Source organism: Astatotilapia calliptera, chromosome 16, assembly GCF_964374335.1.
Source record: "Astatotilapia calliptera chromosome 16, fAstCal68.1, whole genome shotgun sequence".
NCBI lineage: Eukaryota > Metazoa > Chordata > Actinopteri > Cichliformes > Cichlidae > Astatotilapia > Astatotilapia calliptera.
Window position 1 is genome coordinate 22,721,099 of NC_137437.1, and position 24,971 is coordinate 22,746,069.

Here is a 24,971-nt window from a genome sequence, read left to right on the forward strand (position 1 = left end):
AACAGTTACTTTAGATCTTTATTCCTGAAGAGATTGGGTATCATACAATGTCTTTGATGCATTTAGAGAAAACCAGATTTCATGGCATGGATTCAGTCAACAGAATGAATATGGGGCTGTGGTAGACCCTGTGGCTATATAAAGATTATAGTCATTATAATATTATTGCTTTCATCACAGAGGAGGAATATTATGGGCCCCTAAAACAAAGGTTATGATTTTCTTATAGGCCCGGTAAATCTAAATAGTAACACCTAAGTTGAAATTCTAAAGGAGTGTCTTGTATGACCACACAGGCCTACTATAGATTGTATTCTGTTATATAATGAAAAATGTGATTGCACAGTACTAGACTACTGCCCTAAGCAGTCAATTTAAAACAGAATGCCCATAACTAGGTTTTAATATCACAGGGTATAATATAATGATTGTTTTGTGCTTATCAGGAACAAATATTCAATCTTTCAACTTAAGTGTTACTTTAATAAGTGAAACTCATTGTGCCCAGTTCCGATAGGTCATATGAGGCTGATAATGCACTCCTACGTAAATGTAAAATGCATCATTTAGCAACATATTTTGTATTTGATCATCTAATAAATTCATAAAATCGCACATGGTAAAATAGTCTATATATGAAATGCCAAAAATACGGCTGTGAACAAACATGAAAATGGAAACAAGGTAATATAGTTAAGGCTAAACATCTTTGTCTATTACCTTTGTATAGCTAAGTCAATAAGAGAAGCATGCAGTTAACATAACATTGCCACGATTTTACATTAAACAACAAAAGCAATCAACTCAAAACAAATGTATGTGCCTGTCGTCACCACAAATTAGAACCATGTAATGTAGGTTTTCCATGTTGTAAATCATATGGCTTTGTGCAATTGTTCCACCGTCTGCAAATTCATTAATGAAATTCTTTTTGTAAAATAATATATCAATAAATGTCATGCCAGAAATTATTTAGATTCTGTTCTACATGCGCTGTTTCTTACATGCCAGATTGTGCTAATTGTACATCATCCTTAAAAAAACAACCCAAAAAAAATCAGAGGTCTTTCATCAGAGCATGTACACTTACATCCAGAGACAAATGTGCTCAATTCCATCCCCACACTTTATATAAGGTTTTTGTGCACATATTCTACATTTCGTTTAATATAAGAATATTGTCCATTAATAAATTAGGAATAGTACAAGGACTTCAGTTAGGGAAATAAAAGTGGATGGCATAATTTAAAATATGTTGCCTGCTTTATGTAAAGCGATCTGAATTCATCTTTCTAAGTTTAGGCGGCAGGTGTCCGTCCATCCTGCCCGCCCCTCCTCCAGCCAGTCGCTGCAACTTTGGAGGTAGGTCCGCCACTGACTTACTGATGGGCTCTGTGCTGATCTTGGAGGCCTTCCCACCCTGCTTGTCGTCAGAAACGCCAGGAACAGAGCTGATTCGCTGCAACTTCATGGGCAGGTCGCCAAAGCTGTAAGTCATCTCTGAGGTGGTGGAGCTCATTCTTAGTAGCTTCTTAGGCAGGCCGTCCCGCCCTGTGATCTTCTGGAGCTTGGTAGGCAGCTTGGTGGTGCTGTCATTGTCCTCCAGGGTCTCCAAGCAGTCCAGAGAGCTGTTCTTCTCCCCGCTGTTGCAAAGGGATGGAGCCATGAGGGGCGAGGAGAGAAGCAGGGCCTCCTCCTGTTCCTTCACGCTGTAAGGAGGGGTGGGCACCTCGAATGTAGCATGAAACTGAGAGTAGTCCACTTTAAAGAAACCTTCTTCCAAAGATATGACCGGGAAAAAGCGATGTCCCCACAGAACCTCGTCCTCGGTGTACGATGTCCTCGCTTGGCAGGTCATTCCTGTGACGAAAAGACAGAAGACCCTTTAAGTTTCACAAATTATGTGTCACTGACTTATAACAGTACAGTTAACCCCAAAAATTTAAATATGAAATATTTCAAGACTCCACTATTATACAGCAGAGCCCTGATTTAATTATGTGCTTGGCACTCTTCCATAAGAGCCAATATGTTATTCACCAGAGCTATTTTTAGATGACAAAGCAAACAATATTGCAAACGAAACTGCCTCAATGATTAAGCATTTACTGTATTACAGAGCCAGCTGCCTAAATAAAAAGCTTAATTGATTTTCCCTTCCTAAATGTGATGTTTATGAGCAATTTCCAGGCTAACATGAACATTAATTAAAAGTATAGTTGAGTAATTGGCTGCACGTGTTTTATAAGAATGAAAAAATAATAATTACAAAAGTCCAATTTTAATTAAAAATTATGATTAGTAAGGAACTTCCACTGCACCTGTCATGTATTCAAAGAGTACAGTGCATATTAATATTACATTTACTCTTTGGTTTAGCATCGTCTTCACTTATGGCAGTCCAGTACAAAAATACAGGAAAAAAAGACCTCAAATCCACTCTTATTCTCTAATTCTATCTGTCCACGCCTTAGCAACTACAACAGATAGAAGTAATATTTCTTTTTAAGACATTAAAGGGGAATCAGATGTTATGCAAAGCACACATACACACACACACATACAGACAAAAAAATTTTCATTATCCTTTTTCATGACATTGTTAAGCCAAAACCAGCGTGACAATTTGGGTAAAAGTGCTCAATTCTGTCCTTTGGAGATTACAAATTAAACCACAATAGCCTTATTAGCATGTGTCTGGCTTGTGTGTGTACTTGTAACCATGCCTTGCAAATTTGGCACATGATAGCAGACTATTATACATTTGGAATAAATGTTCCCTCACTGGGGAATTAAAATCCTGCTTCAAAACTCCCCTCGCATCCTCAGAAACAAATTAATGCAATTAGAAAAATCCCAAGGTTTGAATTAAACAGCATTAAACATTTGTTTTCATCCAAAGTTATTGGATGCTTGTAAGTGATTACTCATCGTCATTATTCAGCAGTAGCTATCAAAGCCATGTGTGCATTATGTCACACTCCCCTGCTTACAGGAAAGCCTTTTCTATCCCAGCATAGTTAACATTCCGCTGAATAAACAATTTTAATTTCTAGCTGAAAGTGAGTGCAGAAAAACTATAATTAGGTTTACATCTTGAACAAAATACTAAATTGGTTATATCACACAGCTGAATGGCTGGGACATTCATGTTAAAACTTGTTGAAATCCATCAGGAAATCAGCAACTGCGGTTCATAATTATCACACATTTTAATTACCAAACTAATATTGTTCTAGCAGCGACATTTGGGTCCAAACTAAGAGAAGCGCTTATTCACAGTGAGACACTGCTGCTGATTGCGAGGATGTCATCATCGAAACTAGCAGCATCTGCGATTCCGCCTGATTCCCAAGGTCATAAAATAATTCACTGATAACAGCTCTGTACACAATCACAGATGTGAACATCAAGTGCGTTTAGGGTATTCAGTGTATTACTTCTGCACTATTGCCTCAAAGTCCCCGAGCCTTTTGGGCATATACAAATGTGCTGCAGTGAATAAAGTGGGCAAAGCTAATGAGAACTGTAGGGCCAGAGCGATAGAGTTAAGCCTGAATGGAAATCTTATTGCATAGTGAACCTGTTAAATTTCCGCCAGCCAAAACACAGTCGCCATCAACAGGCGTGCAAACACCGATTGTGAGAAAATTCTGGTGGAAAATGCTTTCAGATTATAGCTTTTGACAGCTACTTAATCACCACCACAAATGAGCTGCACCTTCTTAATCAAACATGTCGCTCAGTGCTAATTGGACATTGATACTATATCTAAAAGACTACAACACTCTTTAGTTATTATTTTTTAAATCAAAGGAGTGAAAGGGGTTGCTACAGTAAAAACAAAATCCAAATAGCTTCATCTTACATCTATTAATAACACTATCGGCCCTGCAGATAGTGTAGGAGTTACTGTAAGACCTCTGTCTCTGGAAACCCATGAACCCTGCAGGCCTGGGGCCGAATCCCTGCTCAACCTGTTCCCCTTCCTCTCAACCCACTCAGCCCACTACGGCAGAAACCTCTCTGATGTCAATGATCTAATCCGCTGTATCATCCTTCAAGAACTAACAATAGCACCAGGCTTAATCAAGATCATTAATATAGATTTCAATTCCATACATTATTCAAGAACAGATACTTGAGCCATTGCATAATTGTAGACACTGTTGCATCAGATATGTACAATTGTGTTGCTAAAGACCTGCTGTTCTGCAACGCCCACATTCATATGGCCACACCATAACAGACACAGCAGTGATAATGAACTGTGCACCTCGACTTTCAGTAAGGCCAAGACACTGCAAATTTGTATGGAAATTTAAACATTATGCTGTGTATATCGAAGTTTCGTATCAGTTAGAGAGGCAGCCCTAGATCGAGTAACAGAGTGCAGTTACACAGCCTAAAATAGCAGCAGCAAGAAACCATAAAACCTCATTTAGATATTTTTTTTACAGTTACTATGTATCATTGCTAAAAATAGAAATCTACTCAAATGAGAATGCCCATATTGGATTGTACAATGTATTACTGGTAAAGCCTTATGTAACTCTTAAACACACGCCTGCCCAGAACTCAGCGTTTCTATGGAAACAAAACTGTAGAAATGTGTGCATGTGACAGCCATAAAGCTTTTTCTCTGCTTAGTTTGGTCAAAAGTAACAGTGACACAACACAAAAGTCTCTCAACAGCTGAAAAAAAAATGCACAACCCAACTGCTCAGAATGGATTTTCCACTGAGGACGGGCTCAGATCCTCAATATGGCTCCCGAGCCAGACCAAAATAGTTTTATTGTCACTGAAATGTGACCTTTTACAACACAAAACCACACAGCTCAAAAGTGTCTGCCTTTTGGTGAAGTGGGGAAAACATATATTCTGGTGACATCTCATCAGCGAAGCCCAAAACTCATAATACAAATGTCATTTTTAATAAAGCGCAGAGCAATTTTCTCATCCCCTTTCATCCATCACTCGGGCGGAATATTGCACTGTTTCCCTCGGATGATCTTTGCGGCACGCACGTTCTGTATCACACGAACGGGTCATAAATGCACGCGAAGCAGGGGTAAAAAAAAAAAAAAAGAAGAAGAACACAACAAGCAAACGCACAAAAATAAACATATCTGTTGTGCTCTGTGCTGCTGGGAACAACAGCAGGACGTCACAGCAGAGAGGGGGAGAAAAAACACCTCTGATATGTGGTGTACAGTGTTGTCACTGAAACTTAGGTTTATTGATGTTACCAACACCTCTATGTCAAAAAAGTGAAAGCTAAAATAATTTTGTAGTCACAGTTTTTATACTGTATGCTTGATATAGTATAGGCTTCCCAGTTATACTGAGTTGGTACCACTGGAACTACGCTACATGGATTTTTAACCACTTCTGGGAAATTCAAATTCTTTTTATTCACCCCATCACTTCAAAAAGAACAAGTTGCAGTTAACATCCATGGCTGTCCTGATTAAAATATTATCTTTTCTTATTAAAATATGTACATTGTGAGAGAAATTTATAGGTGGATATGAAATATTAAAGCCACTATTTCAGCATCTGTGAAAATGTAAAAATAAATTGTCACAATCTCCCCTTCTGTTTCTGAGTTATAGCATTTAATAATGGTGAGAAAAGATCATCGCGCCACAATGAAGTTGATAAAATTCACTTATTCACTTCACTATTTCATCCGATCAAACATTTATGTGTAATTATTTCAGTTTCGCATTTACAGCCCAAAAGTTGTTTTGTGAAATGTCGTTAGCATCGAGGCATAAAAACGATGTGCTGTAACAATAATTTAACCTACCTCTATGAGTCATGACAGAAAAAACAGAAAATCAACATAATGTTTGAAATTTTTAATCCAAAAATCACTAAAACAGCGCTTTCCAGCTTTTCCAGTATTTAGATTTTTCTTTCTTTTTATGATTTTTATGATTAAAAAAAAGTAATTTGAATATGTAGAATTTTTTAACTGTCCTTTGAGGAGACACAATGACTGACAGATTTATTAATTACACTAATAATCATAATAATAAATCAACCTGTGGTCAGTTTCATTCATTCTTCAGTTCATGTAAACAGAAAACCGTCAGGTTTCACCAACTCTGTTAAAGAAAAGAGAAGCCAGAAGAAACTAAGTGGGGGAAAAAACATCACTGGAATCAGTAAAGAGGCAATTCCTCATTCAGCCCATTAGGAGAGAAATTTGTAACTGTGTGGATCCATTACACTTCTAATTTCAGTAAATCGTTATCTGTTCCCTTCTGTGACTCTGTATAAGGCAATACCAGTATATTTCAAATCCTCTGTGGAGTGGCTCTTCTCTATAAAGTGCTCCGCAATAAGAGATTCTGAACACCCCTCTTACAGATTCTCTGGAAGACAAATCAGGGTCTTTTGGCTGTTTTATCAACAATACACAAGTTTCACAGAGGAAGACCTCTCTGTTATCGACTTACAACATCTTAAAAAAATGTATCTCTCCTTTTGTCTGATTTTTTTGGTGTGTGTGTGTGTGTGTGTGTGTGTGTGTGTGTGTGTGTGTGTGTGTGTGTGTCGATAATGCTGTTGCAAATTACTGAACCACCTCAAAGGCACTTATGCTGGCAGGCAACATATGGGGGAAGAGGGTAGACTCGGATCAAATTATTATCTGCTTTCAGTCCCTCAATTAACCTAAGCGAGTGGTACAAGAAGTGCAAAGTCCTTTAGTAAAAGTAGCCGTTCGACTAAAGACAAATACAACAGTAGAAGCAGAAGTCCCACATTGAACACCGAGCATCAAAACGCAGACAAAGTTAACGTCTGACTGCTGAACATAGTAAACAGAGCTAAAGATGATTTAGATTTTCCATCTCCACAGCTGTGAACTGATGTCATTGTTGGTAACATAATGAGTCCATCTGTTACATGCTTTAATTCTTACTTTATTATGTATCGCTGAAACAGGGGTAAAAACTGCATCTCTCTTCAGTTTTGATTGACAGTCTTTCAGATAAGAATCATTTCCCGTTTTACCTCAACATGCCAGTATATTGGTTGTTGAAAAAAAAGTGAAAGTCACAGATGTTACTTAGTGCTGACTTTTATTGCACAGCTTTTTAAGAAAGATTATACATTCCCAAATCATTGCAACATTTAAACCAGTATTATTACCTGTGAACTTTTTAAAAAACATTTTAAGGATCTCTCTATTCATAAAAGTATCCCTACATTGCACAGTCTGTGTGATATATGGTATTTTGGGGCCTAAATTGAAAGTATGAAACCCCATCAGAACCGCCCCCCTTCAGAACAGGACTCACATGATATGTAATATTCATGTAACAGCATGAATAACATTTGAATAATCCTCTGCTGAACTCAGGAATGTTGCACAGATATAAAAATGCAGCTCATTAAAAGTAGATTTCAGAGAGGAGAGAACATGGAAAACAGAACGAGCATGCAGATCTTCTTTTGTCATCTCAGCAACAACCATGTTTGAAAATCAACTCACAGGTATTTTGCTAAACCCTGAGGAAATTAGTAGAGAGCAGTGAGATGTAGAGGCTGCCTGTGCCCTATCTGCACCATATTTAAAATATTTCACCGACTGACTCCACAATTGAATGAAAAAAAGAAGAACAGGAAATCGCGTCAAGAATAAGCTTTGAGATTTAGGCGCCCAGAAAGCCACCTCAGCTTGAGACTCTAAATAAATGCACTTTTGTGATAAGACAGAGCTAGCTTCTTCTCTGGGCTAACAAAGTGAAGCGGATTGACAGCAAAGATAAAATGGGTTCTTTGGTGACTGGAACAGAAAAGCACTGTAAACTCAGAGGCAGCCTGCCAGTGTTTCTTGATAGTAGCTGAAAAAAAACAAGACAAGTGGTATTCACAGACACGACGGTCTAAAAGAAGCTTATCCAGGCTGGAAAAGCTGCAGGATCATATCCGATTGGTACTCGGCTCCGTAAAAATCACCGCTGCAAATCTGCACTTGACACACTGAGGACAGAGTAGAGTCAAGGGGCAGACGTGAGAGCAGAGGCCTATTAATTTCAGCTCTGTCAAATTATCTAGGCAGAGTCTCGATCTAGATTTTCAAATAAATAAATCAGAGCTATTGTATGATTAAACAACCCACAGCCACCCGGCAAACGACACTCAAAATTGACGGCTATGTGAAAATGAAGGTTTATTCAAATGACTTCTCATCTGAGTGCTAGTCAGAAGAAGAAAAAAAAAGGGAAGGTGGGTGTCAAAGAGTTCTTCGCAACCTCATATTTAGTGACAAAATCACAAATAACCTCCTTATTCCTCGCTCACTCTCTGTCTGGCTCTCCCTTTCGCTCAGTCACTCAAATGGTTCTACACACACACACACAAACACCAGCGCAGTGCTGTCAGCAAAGTCCCCTGACAGTCTATCACGGCTGTGGAAACAGCTCAAGTGTTATGTATGAGAAAAACGCTAGCAAAAACAAGCATGAGAATCTGGACATTGCACACACACGGTCACACAACATTATTCAAGATTCAGCCTTTTATCTGTGCGCCGCTCCTGTCAAACATTTGCTGCAGCCGAGGCTATCCGCATCACGTCTTTGTCTGCAACGCGCGATTGCGAGGTATAACAATTAATTCATAATAACTGCTCTGTTCTTCAATTAAATCAGGGAGGAGCATTCCCCTGTCTGTATTAGGTCATGAAAAACTGAAGAATATCAGAGGATGATGACGATGGATGCCATATCTGCTTGCTGAAGAAAGAGAAGTGCAGCTCACAGGTCTGAATAACATGTTTTTAGTTTGTCACAGCTATTTTTTTTGTAAAATTTGACTCTAGTATTAAATTTTTCCTGCAACACAATAAAATTTCTTATTTGATAGTGATAGTGCTATTGCGGCCACAAGTCCTGATCAGCTGTTTCTATGGTGACCACAATCAACTGGTAAACTGTAGAGAAATCCAGAAGCATTCAGTGACCTGTTTTTCACAGTTGGACTTTTCAAGGATGCAAATAAGTCCCCTCCCTTCATTAAATACTGTTTTAGTGCGTAATCCCTTTGTGAAGATGGCTTCAAGTTGCTTGCAGCTCTCAGATTCTATTCCAGCCCCACAGCGCGGGGCTCAGCAATGAGAACAAGAAGGAAGCTGATGGAGGGAAAAGGCAGGGGAAGTGCACTGCTATGGGGGAGGGGAGAGACTGGATGCTGTGGCAATTGCTTGAGTGTGGAGGCTGTTGGAAAGGGAAGGAAGGAAAAGGAATAGGAGCGGGGCTGCCAAGCATCTCCACGCAAGGTGGGGTGTCGGGCAGGCTACAGGAACATATGGCTGAGGGCCATTAACACAGCCAGAAGAGCGCATATTACCAAATGAAGGCAAAGCTGATACCGTCGTAAAGGGACGCAGTTGAGCAAAATGCCAATCAATGGATTTCCTTTAGGCCAAAAAACCTTTATTGTTCATACAGGAGAAATCACACTGAGTAGGTGTCCACACCAGCTGAGAATATGAAAGATTTGCTTCTCATTATAAAGTATATTGAGTTCAGAAACGATCAGAAAGCCAATTTCTTTCCTTAAAACAGACTGAATGAGTGAAAGAAGCTATAATCTCATATTGATCGCCACTATTAAATCTTCTTAAGTCATGAAAAGGAGTTACAGCTAAGAGGGGGGCAGACAAAAGAGGGATTTTCAAGCCTTAAGAGATCTCGCTTGGATGGTATTAAAAGGAGTAAAGAATCTCTATTGTTTTTTTCAAGTTTGTCACTTGAGCTTGAGAGCGCATTATTCCAGTAAACTAAACCATGTCTGAGCGGCAAAAATAGAAAGAGACATCCCAGAGGAGGGCCTTGCAAGAAGACAAGCCTTCAGAACAACATGTTCATGGGGCTCTGTGTTTAGGCCTCGGGATTGATTCACCTGCACTTCAGGGACGGTCACAGCTCCGCAAATCAATGCTGCGAGTGCATCACAACCTTCTTTGGGGTGATAACCTCTTAAACAAGCATAACAACGTAACACTTGCCCTGAGTGTCTGTCCTCTATTATGGCTGGAGTCATGTCAATGTTGAGGTCTCCAGTTTGTGTTATTAATAAAAAAAAAAAAAAGAAGTGTCCTCACAACAAAGTGGCACACGCATCTTCTGAGAGACAACATCTACTCAAACCAAGTCAGTTATTTCTCGCACTCGGAGTAGAGGCAAATATTGAGGTACTGCTATTTTATCGCGCAGGTTCATTCCAGGTCTGCCACCACACCTCTTCTACCAGTGATTTATTGCCATCCAACAGAGACTTGACAAATCCCTAAAGACACAATTACCGTGCTCACCCCTTGGGATGGCAGCATCTGAAAGGGATAATGAATCCGGTATGTCATAGCTAGTTCGTTGCAATGTCCATTATGAGGGGTTCAGCCCCAGAGCAATTATTGTATGTGCAATAGCCATAAGATGTTAATCTTACACGTCTTCCTAGAATATCCTTGTTTACCTAAAATTTGCAATGCTAATGTCGCAATACGACATGAAGGAAACGCATTTGTGCAGAGCAGCAGTTGCTACAGGTGTTGGACAAAATACGTTGAACACATTTTAAATATAACATAAGCAAATCAGCTTTGAAATAAATCTGTCTGATGCCTATAAAGCTTAGGCTACGAGACGCTCTGACTTGTTTCTATGATGAATATGAAGCTTCAGTTTTTCTTGTTGTTGTAATGGAGTGAAATATATTGCAAATAAAACCCAATTACCCAATCCAGTGCAACTACAGCATAATCTAGACTCAGACTTTAGCTGAACCAACACCTCTCTGACATTCTCATAAAATGAAACGGTTTGCTTCATAAAGTTAGTTCTTACTGTGGGACTAGTGTGACGCATTGCATTAAATTTATATAGAACTTTGTGATTCTGTGTCATTTCTTTTTTCTTTCTGGATGTGTCACAGCTACAGATCTTTGAAGTTATTCATTTCAAGTGAGAAATACATGCAAAACCTGATTCTTTACTCAGGTACAATAAAGCAGTTTACAGTAAAGTGGCTTTTGAAATACAGTACATAAATGAAAACACAACTGAATTCATTAAATATTAATGCAAAGTGAAGCTATACTGTAGGTAAAGTTTATATAGGAAAGTCTCATTGAAAATATTTAAAGTTAAAGCTGAAAGGCATCCAACACGTGGTTTATCTCCTCAGCTGCACAGGTGGATCTCTGCGGGGACAGACACCTCTCTCAGGAGCTCTCACCCCGAGCACGTTAGATTTAATTGGAAAGCCTTGCTCTCACCTGAGCTGCGACTCTCAACTTCTCCACCGAACCCACTTTAACCCTTTGACCCGCAGGCCCGAGACAGGGAGCATGACACTGAGATGAGAGGACATGCTCTCGCTTCAATGACTCAAAATGAATTATGGTCAGCTCCTCTGATCTTTCACAGCTGGCTCATAAACGGGGTTTGCGTCTGTAACTGACGTCAGGTGACCCCAGACCTCCGGGGCAATGGCCTCTTGCTCATATGAATGAAACTGTGAGGCCTCTGGCGTAAAAGAAAGGTCTCAGTGTTCATTTCAATTACTGCTGCTGCTGATGATAAAGCACAGATCAAGCCATGACATTGGCTGCTCTGTTAATCAGTGGCAATGAATGTTCCCAATTAATTATGCTGGCTGGCTTTACCACTAGACAGAGTCTACATCAAAGTGATTATTACTCTTAATTTCATTTTCCAAGTATGTGTATTTGTTGCACAACAACTTAATTGATGATATTATATAACTTAATAGTTTTTCCTCCACACAAATCAGTATTCATTGTTGTTTATTTACATAAAATGAGTGCCAAGCCTTTTTAATTCCTTTTTTATTACTGATTCCACAATCTGATGATAAATCTCGAGCATCTGTTTATGTAGACGAATCCAAATGCTAATATTTTCTGCATCGTGTTTTAAAACTTTAACGCATGCCCAAACACAAACTTCATTTATAACAGACACACTGCTGTTCCAACAAACTGAAGGTAGAAGATTCATCATTCAGGGCTGATCTCTCCAGTCAGTATTTATACAGTATTTATGCATACAAAAGCACATGAATAAACATTAGTAGCTGCTCCAGTCTATAAGCAACCACCCCTGCCACCTACACTCATTTAACAAAAAATGAGCAGATAGCTGGGTTATTCTATTTTTTATTCCATAACAGTAATTCATGACAAATCTTTGTAGCAGTATGAAAAAGAGGGGGCCGAAAGAAACCTTTGCAAACAATCCAAATCAATGCACAACTTAATCGATGAAAAGAGAGTGCTTTTGATGTTTTACCCATAATTTCCTTCATTATCGGCCTCAGAACCAAATCAAGAGATGAAGCGTGATTCAGTGTTTCATGTACGACACAGAGGAAAATCATTTCGAAACACTGAGATCATTAGTTAGTGCAGTAAGCTGAATGCGTTTGTGCCCGCGGTACAAAAGTGATGCGTCACCAGAAGAATGAAGCAAAATCTGAGTGAAAACTGAGAAGAAGAAAAAAAGTAATCCAACCAACTAAATGACATCTAAGAGCACCGAGTTCATCATGAAGTATAAATCCTGAAGAACCTTGGCAACTGTGCTTAAAAACATTTCTAAATATGACTTATATGCAGCACTCTATGAATTTCGCAACAAGTATAATGATCACACTCCACAAATTTGCATGAAAGTCACATCTCTCTGAAAAGATAAAGAGTTTATGCTGATGATACACTTTATGCTCATGAATCACTGCTTTTCATAGCCGATGAGTGAATTTAGAAACACTTTTCGGAGGTTTGCGAAGATTTCAACACTGTTTTGCCGCCATGTTAGACTGAAAACATAATACAAAATTTCAGGGACAGACTAATGTGCTGACTTTCACTTCTGTAATGAAAATGAGGCCCCACGAAATAAATCATTAGCTTGTTTATCGTTATTTATTACGTCTCTAATCTGAAAAGTGCATGGTCTTAAATTACATAGATGCACATTAGCTCCGTGGGAAAGAAAAAAACACAGCATTCGCACAGGAGCGCTGTGGAAATCATGAAATACATTTATTCGCAACACACTAATGAGTTTCATGGCTACAGCAACCTAAACGTCTGTTACTGGCAGCTACAGTTTATTTTGAGCTCTCAAGATTCACCTCCACTAACGAACAGATTGCCTCTGGCTCGGTATTTAAGCCTTCGTAGTGCTGAGCAGCATTACTGGTGTTAATGGGACACTTATCTAAACTTCTGATGTATTTTAAGACTGCATGTAGTAGTTGTGATTCATCTGGCAAGTCAAACTCAGGTCACCATCCGCGCTGCAGCAGAACAGTGAAAATGACCTGCAGCGCTATTAATATGTCATTATATCACAATTTGTTTCTATTTTTCTGACATTCAAGATCAACTTTTTTATATATATTTAGAACAATACTTGTCATTTGCTGTGCTGCACAACAGCAGACGTGCGGCATGTCATACCAGGAAAAAAGTGTGACTGCATTGTATTTAGGTGGGCTGGGTTTGGGGCCCTGCTATTGTGTATGCTGGCTGCCTGGTATGAGATAAAATGTTGCCCATGAAGAGTATGATTTCAGTCAATATGGGTGATGCAAGGTATTATATGGTAAAAGATAACGGGAGTCATACTGGAAATCATGTCAAAAAGAAAAATAACAGGGTTAGCTATCAGATTTTTTTAAAAGCAGCTCTGTACATTCATATTCTGTCTGGTGCCTGTATTATATTCTGATGCCTATACTTGTTTAGCACAAATAGTAAATGAGCTGGTTCTTTTATAGCACGTTTCCACTTGCTCTACTTTCCTATCTAGCATTCACACACACTTCAATGAAAGCACTGGAGAGCAACTTCAGTTCAGTATCTTGCCCAAGGATACTTCAGCATGCAGACTGGAGCAGTCTGGGATTGAACACCAACCTTCTGAGTTGTAGTTGACCTGCTCTACCTCCTGAGCTACAGTCATCCCAGTCCCAGCCTGTAGAAACTACATTTATGTAAAACTAACGTGAATTATTTTCTTGAAAAATATGTTCTTTCTGACCTGTGATTATATGTGACACTCGTTTTAAAACACATAAACAGATTTTTCAAGAAAGGGCTGGTTCAGTTCTGCACCTCATCTTGGAGGTAATTTAAGTGGATGGTTGAGTGGAAGGATTCAAAGTGAAGGGCTTTGACACTAGAGTTTGCATCCTGCATATCTTGTTGTTCAAGCCACTTTAAAATTATTCTGTATGAAAGCAAAACCACGATCTTTCCTCACATTCAATTAATCCCAATGAGTGGTTGCACGTTCATCAAACTATACAGCCCGTACTGCAGACCAGGAGCATGCCTTGCAAGTTAACAATTTGCTGATGTTAAAATGCATTTATAGAAAACAATCAGAGTATCTTTGTTTATTTATTTTTAACTAATTTCATATTTGAGGTAAGTTCATAAGTAGAATATTTTCTGTCATTTCATTTCCTCCTTATGCAATTCCTTTTAATTGAGTTTTATGCATATATTGCCGCTTCACAATAACAGTCATGTCAAGGTGTTTAATATCATAAGGTAAGTCCCTGCCCAACTAGAGCTAAACTCTAAGGAATGAGCCTGTATGATCAAGCACTTGGCAACTGTGGGAAGGAAGAACTCCATTTTAACATAAAAAACCCCTCTAATAGAACCAGGCTCAGGGATGGGCAGCCATCTACTTCAAGAAACAAAAATGAGAGCACAGAGATACAGAGTCAAACATTAATGCCGGCAGAGAGAAGACAACATTAAACGCAAAAGTCCAAAGGTGGTGTAGAAACACATGAGTGAAAAATGGTGACAGAAGAAGGACGGTTCAGGGCATCATGGGAAGTCCCCGACAGAGCCTATTGCAGTGTAATTAAGCCATGATTTAGGGTGACCTGATCCAGCCCTAACTATAAAAGGGAAAGTTTTAAGTCTAATCTTAAAAGTAGAGAGGCTGTCCATTTCCCAAATTCATACTGAGCCAGTTCTTCACAGAAAATGAGAGGAACTTTGTAGCTGAAGGCCTTACCTCCTATTCTACTTTGAGAATGTCTGAAAACCACAAGCCTGAAATCTGAGAGCAAAGTGCTCTATGGTGGGGTGTTATTGAGAATGATTTCAAATTCAGTTAGATAGGTCATACAAAAGGCCTGAGTCAGGCATAGGTAGATGATAAATGACAAAGAAAACATTTTTTATGTGTTTGTTTGTTTTTGATTGGATATATAAGAGTAAAACATTCAAATGAATTATAACTCCTTTTAGGTCTTTGTAAGCTAACATGAAAGATTGCTGCCACTCCTCCTCCTGGGCTTATGCTTCAAGACACTTAACAGTTAGTATAATGTGAGGGGTTTGATTCATTTAAACTAATGTATTATTCCTGCCATTGCCAGGTTTCTGTAAAGCAACATAAATCACAACTGAACAATTATAAAATCATTTACTCATAAGCATTTAGAAGAGAGAAATCTAATGATTATAAAACCATATTTCATTGTTTTGCTCTTTGGTGCTGTTTCAAAAGTCATTTTTAATGTAATTTTTTGTGTTGATCTATTGTAGCTGATCTGGGAGCAGTCACAGTCTCTGTGAGGATGAGGTTTTGGAGGGATAACAATAGAAGGGAAGCTGCAGAGAGGAGCGTAAGATTGCAAGTCTGCTTTACAGTCCAAATTCTGGAATGTCGGGTTTTGGGGAAGTTTTACGTATTCAGCCATTCTTCTAGAAATGGGAGCAGCACCATCCAAAGTGGGATGGATCTCTCCTAATAAGACCAGGTTTTCCCCAGAGAGTTTGTCAGGTGTCTATAAAGCTCACATCATTTTCTGGACATGATCTAGACAGCCAGAGGTTGAAGGACAGCATGCAGCTGTACACGTACACAATTATAAATATATATTTTAACTCAAAAGTACAGTTTTTAAATGTAATGTTGCTGAAACAACAAAATATTAAAAAAAAAAAAATCTATCTGATCGAGAAATCACTCATCTTTGGAAAAAAGAGTTTATTACAGACAAATGGCTCTTTCCAAAATAAAAGCTATACTATACGCTTCTTCTGGGCTATATTCTCAGCAGCATATTAAACATATCAGGTCCCCATAAGGAGAATCATGTGCTAATGGCTGTCTAAATGACTCGGGTAAAGTTTGTAGCATGCATGCGTGTTGTTTTTGTCTGCTTCCACTTGTCTTTGCACTAGGATGATGTCGGTGTAAATGTGCAGTCATATGTATTGTGTTCCCACTAGTGCTGTCAGCGTTAATCTTGTTAAAATGACAGTAACGCCATAACGCCGCAAATCTCCGTTTAACGAGTAACCGCGGATCGCCCCGTGCATTGGGCTGGACGGCGTCAACACGTTAACAAGCTAACTGCGCTAACGCACTGGCGTGGCACGTCCAACATACTGTTTTACTTTCTAATGTCCATGACACGCTTACCATCAGGGTCATACTTCACATGAAAACCAAAATAGTTCCAAACGCCAGATCTGAATGAGGGTGTGAGAGGTTCAATTTCGGCTAGCGTTGAGGCAGCTGCCATGTTGCAACTAGCTTAGCTTCAGCTTGCGCTGCGCTCAGTGGATCTGCGCAGATCTGTGCAGATCAGTGCAGCCTAGGCGGAGTAGTCGAAGGCAGATCCACTGAGCTCTCAACACAGACAGCATCGTCAGAAGGAAAGTTGATAAAATAAATTTAAAATTTTGTATTGTTCGATACATATGCGTACCGAACCGAAAGCACTGTATCAAACGGTTCAATACCGATACGAGTATTGTTGCACCCCTAATATATATATATATATATATATATATATATATATATATATATATATATATATATATATATATATATATATATATATATTTTTTTTTTTTTTTTTTTTTTTTTTTTTTTTTTTTTTCTCAGCAGGTGTGTCACCAAGTGGGGAAAATCAATTGTGGTTATATGGGCTATTCTTGCTGCCCTGTTTTCATCATCGCTTCTGTTTTCACACACTGTCATCCAAATTGTGGACTTACTACTTTTTTCCAATGATTTATCTGCCCACATTGTCCAAATCAATCCGCCCCTGTTCTTTTAATTCTTTGCGATCTGTCAATCTCCCTTTCCAGCTGTCCTGACACCCCTCGTCCCTGTCGCCAACTCTTTGAGGTTGTCCAGAGCACCTCATCCAAAGTCTCGTCACTCATCTGCTTACTCTGCCTTCATCTGAGACTCACTGAAAAGGACTTTAATTTTGCATATTCAAATATTTTTGTGAAAAATCTTTTTTTGTTGATTCCATTATAAATAGTATACTGCTAACTAATTCTAGTAGTAAATAAAGAGAAAAAATAACGTGACCACTAATATCTTCGGTTATGAAAAAATACAAAAAAATGACAATCTAAAGCTTTATGTATATTTATATGTATTATCAGATAAATAAATTGAGACTGTAGGCAGGATGGCTTTGTTGCAGTCTTGCTGTATTAACAGTTTCTATGAGACAAACTCTGAATAATCACAAATGGACAGCGAGTGTAAACGGCCACTAGACCACTTGCCAGGATTGATCTGGGACTCAATAGACCCTACGTCCTCTGAAGGGTGTTCTCTGCTTTCTCTGTATTATTGCAGGGTCTTTATCTTTAAATATAACACACCTTGAGGAAACTGTTGTTGTGATTTGGTGCTATATAAATAAAATTGAATTGAAATGAATTGTGCAAATACTATTGTGTTCTGAGACAGCCTCAAAAAAGGCAAAACAAAACAATACACGGGATGTATTAGTGCAGGATATGGTAGTCCTTTTTCTCACTACCCTAAATAGCTGGAATAACCCGTACATCTTGAGCCATTTAGGGGTTTTTTTTGCTCAACCTTGCTAAATAAATTTTTTGCTTCACTGGCGACAGACAATAAATTTGACCTTCTAGCGGAAGTGATGTAGAAAAAATCAGAGCACGATTGGTCAGCGAGACACCTTGGAGACACATAACGACACATGACACAGGTCTATGGTGACTGAGCCACGCTTTTCACACCTAATTACTCTTCAGTCTGACTGTTCGAAATGCATCTTCACATCCAGTTTAAACAGAGTCCAGCATGCACAGAAAACGCTTAAGCATATAATAATCACTTTTTCCTGCAGACCCTACCTTATTGAAAGTGAGCAAATATTTCTGCCCTACAGCCTTAGTCTATCACAGACTGTGCATTTAATGTCAAATGTATAATCACATATGTACAAAATGTTATCATTACTCTAAAAGGACAAAATGCATTTGTATTTATTAAGCATTAGAGTTATACCAGAGTCGCAAACATCAGATATTAGCTGGTTTATAGTCATTACTTGTTATCCACTCCTGCTGCAATAAATTCCTCCTCTTTGATCCAAGCACCTGTCAGGCCTGCAGTGCTCGAATAATGCTGAAATAACTAAGCCGGGTATTATTTTACAGAGATCCAGTAAGTAATAGGTGGATGAAGCACACACAGACACAGAGCCTGACGCGTACTGCTCTGTAGCCCATCACACTGCTAAAATTTCTTGCTGGGAAGTAAATTGGTGTGTGTTGCTTCTATTGATTGTTTGACATTATTCCTGTTAGCGCCATTAACTCATCTAAAACTTGTTACTACAAGCCTATGCTGTTTTTTTCTAAAGCTAGTCTGCTCTTCTGGCAGCATGCACAGTACATTAACTGCAATTTATCCTCTGGAGCACAACTGGTATTACTGCGGAAAAGAAAAAAGATAGGATGCCACGAGACAACCTACACGTCTCATCTGGAAGCTGTATCACATTGAGGCAGTGATTAAAAACACCTTAGGCTCTTGTTTAAAAGAGAAGAGGGTAGGCTTGTGCCTTTTTGCACAATGTAGGGGTTTTCTGAGGTTACAGCAAAATAGAACAATTCTGAGTTCCTTCACGCTCTTCTTTTCTTCTTTTGTGCGGAAAAAGAACTGACAAAATATTTTCGTGTGATCTAGAGGAACGAAAGGTTAGTGTGTCAAAAAGGGTACAGTGTTGTGTCTGTTATTATCTAATGGGAAGCCCAACAGCCCAGTGATGGCGAGGCTTTAATCTGGAGAGTATTTTAACTCATGTTCCAGACAGTGTTTTTCCACGCATAACAAGAGAGAGAGAAAAAAGAAAATAGTGGGGAGTTGGGCAGCTTCTTCACTAGTAAACACCAAGCCTCATAAATATTTCATCTTATTCTTTCTCTGCTGTATCACCTGTTCTGGAAAGCACTTTATGGAAGAGTAACGCCTCTGTGTGCTTTTCACATTTCAGAGGAGAGTCTCCTTGATGCCAGGTGGTGTCAACAACTGGAAATTAGATTCATGTTTAAAAAACATGTTTACCCAATTTATTACCAAAATGATTATATGATTCCTATACCATAAGAATATAAAAAATATCTAAGTTTAGGTGCAGTGCTGCAATCCTGAATACTTAAGGAGAGGTTGCCATGGAAACAGAGTTACACTGGCCAGAAATGAAAGCGTCTGAGGATTTAGACTTTCACTGTACATCAATTTTTAACTATAGATTGTTTCTACATCACCCTTCTCACCAACTTCACGTAACCGCAAGTGCGCCTTCATACAGACACTTCTGTGGAATACAAACGTGAGCACAACAATCCCCCCAAAAAAACAAACGGATGATGCGATGACACATGCTTCAGCGACAGCGTAACGCTATAAATATCTGCAAATATAACAATGATGATTTTTATCGCATTGCTACACTGCAGATTTGCCGCACTTGCTTAAAACAGCGAGTTTTAGTTGTCTAGCCAAATGTGCGACAGTCACAAAAGATGTACAATCACAGCAAGATGAAAGATTAAGATTTAGATCATTTTACACCAGATGTTTAGTGATTATTTATTTAATTTATAATGAGACATCCTCAATTTGTCTTTCACAGAATTAAGTCTGTACAGATGCTGCGTACTGGAATATATTAAAACGTAATACAAACTGCAATATATTAACACAACTCAATAATGTGCAGCGCACTTTCATCTATGCAACATGCCAGTGAAATGACGAATCATAAATACTGCATGCCCTGAGCTGGAGGGTCACAGTGAGCTCAATCTTTGATACAACTGCAATAAATTGCTATCATGATTATCTATCAGGAATTGAATGTCTATGCTAATTACTGTCTGCAGTGTTGGCCTGCAAGCTTCCCTGTCACATCTCCATATGCTGTTTTCTCTGAACCAGCCTATTACAACTGCTCCTGTGTTCACTCTGTAACACTGAGGGAGCTCGCCCCACTCTTACTATAGCAACTGTGTCAAATAAATCGTCGAATTTAAAATGACCACGGTGGAGAATTTTACTCGGGGCATTGCTCATCTTGTGGAAATGGAATTCCCCTAATTCTAAAGGGACCTTAGAAAGCAAATTATCATGCCCTCTGAGAACAGCATCCAAGAGGTAAGAGCTGTTCAGGCACAAAGACGGAGGAATGGAATTTACTGCAGATGACAAAAAGAAAAGGTGTAAAACCAAAACGGTGACCTGCTAGAGCTTCAAGTGTTCTGCACTTAAGTGTGGTTTAAAATTCTGCCTAACTTCTCAAAGCACACAAGGTGTTAAAATTCATTTAAAGCCTGCAGACAAAATTAATCATCAGTGATTTATAAATGCCAACCACTTTCATTATTAGCAGCTCTGTGTGTTTGCCAGAGAAATAAAAATCAATGAATTGCAATCAAGAGGTCAATACCAAGTCCATTTGGATGTCAACCATTAACACCTATGAAGAAGCTCAATATTATCCATTTCTGTTACAGAAACACATCAAAGTACTTTAGCACCATTAAAAAGACAATCCAACATGCTCCTATACTGAAGATGTAGACTGCAGCTATGACTTGAAGTAAAACAGGCTACAAGCTGTCATTTTCACCACAGCAAGCCAACAAAAATGCATGTTTGCTCTTACTCACCTGTGGTCTCCACTATTCCTTCTAATATAACCACAATTTCAAACTGCTCTGTTTGCATGGACCTCTGGGAGAGGTCGTAGAAGGGGCTTTTGGTGTCAATCACATGGCAGATCGTGAGTGGTGAGACGAGAAAGAGCTGATCTGCTCCGGTGCTGAAACCCACGTCCAACTCCAGCTGATCCAGCGGAAGAAACTCGCCTTCGGGGGTCTGGCGAGACTAAAGAAGCATACAGAAAGTGACAGAGAACTCTTCAGTAGAGAGAAGGAAGGGGTAAGACAGCTATCCACAGCTTATCAAGAGCCTTTGTGTAAGCTTTTCACATTTTATATGCAATCAGATCCAACCAGTCTATCAGGAAAATTACTACAATTTTCTTAAATTAAGGCAAAAGAAGGACACATGCTCTGAGAATATCCATTTTAGCATAGATTGGAGGTGTCACTGACTCTTTACATGTGTAATTAAATAAACTGGATTTAGTTTGATCCACTTGATCAAAGTGGATTCACATGCATTAAACTCACCTGCCGTGGCTTATTTGCCCCTATGGAAAAACGAACAAACAAAGCAAAGCAAAAAAGCAACTGTCATCATTTACTAACATGGATGTTGTTGCAGTGTGGCGTATACGTCTTTAATGTGATAGAAGCTGCAGGGTTTTTTTGCAATGTTTCTGCTGTATTGTCAGCATACTCTTGTCTGTTGTTATGGTAGTGGATGTACATTTACATTATGGAAAGTGTTTATGAAGCAAAGCAGTAAAAGGCATGGGAAGTGACAAATAAGAATATTCTTGTGTAGAGAAATGAACTCATGGACACACAATGTTATTACTAAGGTGCAGGCCGCTTGGAAAAAGTTGCCAAATTATTTTTTACTGTTATTGTTCTTTTTGTAATTGTATTATAATTCCTGGAAACCATATGCCTTTTGTGTTTTGATTTAGGGTAGGTAATGATCTTCCTGGAGTTATGTCACAAATGTGGTGTAACGTGCATCCACTGCAGTCTATGAAATTTGGAAATACAAATGAGGATTTGTCCAACAGATGCCTCGCGGCTCTATGAACAGTTAGGAGTAGGCTTAAATGTCAGTGTGTAGGCCTTTCTGTATCAGTTTTCTAAACAACTCATGAGGTGAACTATGAGAAACACTGGGGACAAACCCAAAAGCATCATCACTCACTTTTAGCAATTTGCAGCGGATCTGTGCAGAGACCATATGGCTGTTACGCAGGTTCCCGACCCTGAACATGAGAGTTAGTTTTCCATCTCGCATAGAAATCGCCGCATGTTCACTGAACATCAAAGTCTCGGCCCTTTTCTTGGGCTGAGACATCTTGATAAACATGCAGCCGATCAAAAATGCATCGACGATCGATCCGAGGATCGACTGGAAAAGGAAGAGAATGATCCCCTCGGGGCATTTGTCTGTAATGTATCTGTAACCATATCCTATCGTGGCCTCGGTCTCTATGAAGAAGAGAAAGGCTGAGGGAAAGTTATAGACATTGGCCACACATGGAGTGTACTTATCATTGTGGGCTTTGTTGAGGTCTCCTCTGATGTACGCGATGAGCCACCACATAGAGGCCATGAAGAGCCAAGCGACTGTGTAGGTGAGGATGAAAATAAATAGATTCCAGCGCCATTTCAAATCTACTAGTGTTGTGAATAAGTCTGAGAGATATCTGCTGGTTTCACCACCCAGGTTCCCATGCTGGACGTTACATCGCCCGTTCTTGTCCACGAACCGCTGCCTCTTCTTCTTTTTCTCTGGGGGAGGCTGATTGAATCCAGACCCGCTAGATGAGGTGGTCACTACCTGATAATCGTCCCCAAATTTCTTTCGAAGTGCAGACATACTACGATGACAGCAGCGAAAGAAATAACAAATGATTCAATGTTTTTTTTTCTTTTTTTAAAGTCTGGCTTTTAGTTGCTGCAGTCGTTAGTGCCCGTGCGCAATGTCTCCTTTTTGGGAAATAAGGCGATAAAAGTGCGATGTCTTCTCCCGAGTTAGACTTGCATCGTCCTCTTTCGCCACACACTACTGTTGCTACACTCTACAGCCATGAAATATCAATAATGGACGACCAGCTTACAAACCCCAAAGATAGAAGCCATATGAAAAAAAAAATAAAATAAAATAAGCGACGCACAGGATAAGGTATCCAAGCGCGCCAGTCGCAGTCCAGGTTTTAGAGGTTTATCAGTTGCAGCGTCGTGGATTACTCATCGCCAGTGAAGGTTGGGGGGCTATATCGACTTGTTCAAAACTGTACTCACGAAGTAAGTTTTCATTGGAAAGTTCAAAATCCTTAAGTGGTCTATAAAAGACAATTATCTCTGCGTAATTAGTCTGTGGAAACGGTTTCCAAGATGAAAACGCTCTTTGCGCACTTGCGGCTGTGTTGGAGATAATTCGGTTTCCAGTCCTTCCTTTGCGATCTCTACACATAGAAGATAAATTGCGCCCAAGTATATGACTGTAAAAAATGACGAGCTGGAGGAAGAAAATCACTGTCCCACTGTCGTCATTTGCTGCTGCGCGCATCGACGCTGTTTGCCTGGTTCTTTTCGGGCACCTTTTCTCCTCTCTTAGAGAAATATCGACTGGATTCTCATAGTTCAGCGGCAGAGATCCACCAGATGCTCTTTTGGCTGCTTAAATCATTCTTTCCCTTCGATTTCCCTGTTCGGCTCCTGCGCACTTCCACGATTTCAGTGATGCACTCACTGTTGCCTAGTGGTACTACAAAGACAGACAATTTGGAGGAGGAGGGAAGAGGATTCGCCTGATTTGACAGGTTTTTTTTTTTCGGGTTTTTTTTTCAAGTGATCAAATATGGGAAATTGCAGTCGAGATGTCTTGATGACTTTCAAATAATTGCACCGAAAGCAACATTTTAGACTCCAATAATGGAAGAATGAACCCCTGGCTTAGAGATAGATTGCCAATAACAGTTATTAAGGATATTATAAATGCCTTTTGCGTGTTTTAAAAAGCTACATTTTCCTCCTGCAGCTTATCTCTATTTTGCAAAAAATAAAATAAAATAAAAAGTTGCCAAACTAATGCTCATTAGTCTTTTTAAGCAAGTAACCAGTTTAAGGAAAAATCGTCCCAATGCCAGTGAACATTTTGAAATGTTTAGTGGCTATTCTTCTGGGTCACCTGTACCGACAGCCACAGCTGACCCCCACATTCATCGATCCCATGGGTGACTGCACCCGATCTATGCTACACACTAGATCTCTTAACAGAGTAACACCTTCAGCGGTGTAGTTGCTGTCACTCCCAGCAAACTCTTTTAGATCTCAGGAGGACAAAAAAAGCTGAAACCAGAATTCACCCATCATATTACCAAGATCAAGGCCACGGGGGAATACACCCACACCATAGTTACCCAGGCTTTCTCTCAAACACATGAAGCAGGGTGAGCAGCCTAAAACAAACAGCTTGTCTATTGTATCTCCATCTCTATTATTTTCTATTTTATTTTTGTGATTATGTCTTTTTTTCTTGCTAAAATCACAATTACCCCTATCGAAGTCAATGATGTGTGCCTCTTAGATATTAAAGCATTAAAGCAGGATACACACTGCATCATCAGCGCAACAGCAATGTGGATTGATTCGGCTGTATTCATTTTCACCCCAGAAAGAGTAAATAGATCAAATGAATAAATCACCTTCTGAATCAGGCCTGACAGTCACCTACACATCTTGTTGCATCCGGTGTAGTATCACACACAGTCATCTGTGAATATCAATCATTTGTTTTGTATTTACTGCCATTTCATGCGGTATCTCTTGATTTTGTAGTGTAAATATCTATAATGGCCTGTTGCTCCCTTTTCTTTAACCCTTTCTCAATGCAAAGTCTCTGCTAAGTCAGTCTGGTTCCAGGCGAAATCTACCTCCCCTAAT

General features: G+C 39.2%; 1 protein-coding gene across 1 annotated transcript; it reads right to left on the reverse strand.

The window, feature by feature from the left end:
• On the reverse strand, window positions 1-24,266 carry kcnj3a (potassium inwardly rectifying channel subfamily J member 3a). Its single transcript, XM_026145052.2, has 3 exons — window positions 22,225-24,266; window positions 21,039-21,255; window positions 1-1,860 (listed from the first exon to the last, which is right to left on the reverse strand). Exons 1-3 carry the CDS (start codon window positions 22,900-22,902, stop codon window positions 1,265-1,267), a joined length of 1,491 nt encoding a protein of 496 aa, XP_026000837.1. The 5' UTR covers window positions 22,903-24,266; the 3' UTR covers window positions 1-1,264.
• Between the last annotated feature and the right edge of the window lie 705 nt (window positions 24,267-24,971).

What these genes read in the sequence shown, in the direction of transcription:
- kcnj3a (XM_026145052.2), bottom strand. Translation starts at nt 22,902, where the DNA reads ATGTCTGCACTTCGAAAGAAATTTGGGGACGATTATCAGGTAGTGACC. An exon ending in TCCGCTGCAAATTGCTAAAA is followed by an intron (nt 21,256 to 22,224) that starts GTGAGTGATGAT and finishes ATGCTTCTTTAG; the next exon opens with TCTCGCCAGACCCCCGAAGG. An exon ending in AGGAATAGTGGAGACCACAG is followed by an intron (nt 1,861 to 21,038) that starts GTGAGTAAGAGC and finishes TTTTCGTCACAG; the next exon opens with GAATGACCTGCCAAGCGAGG.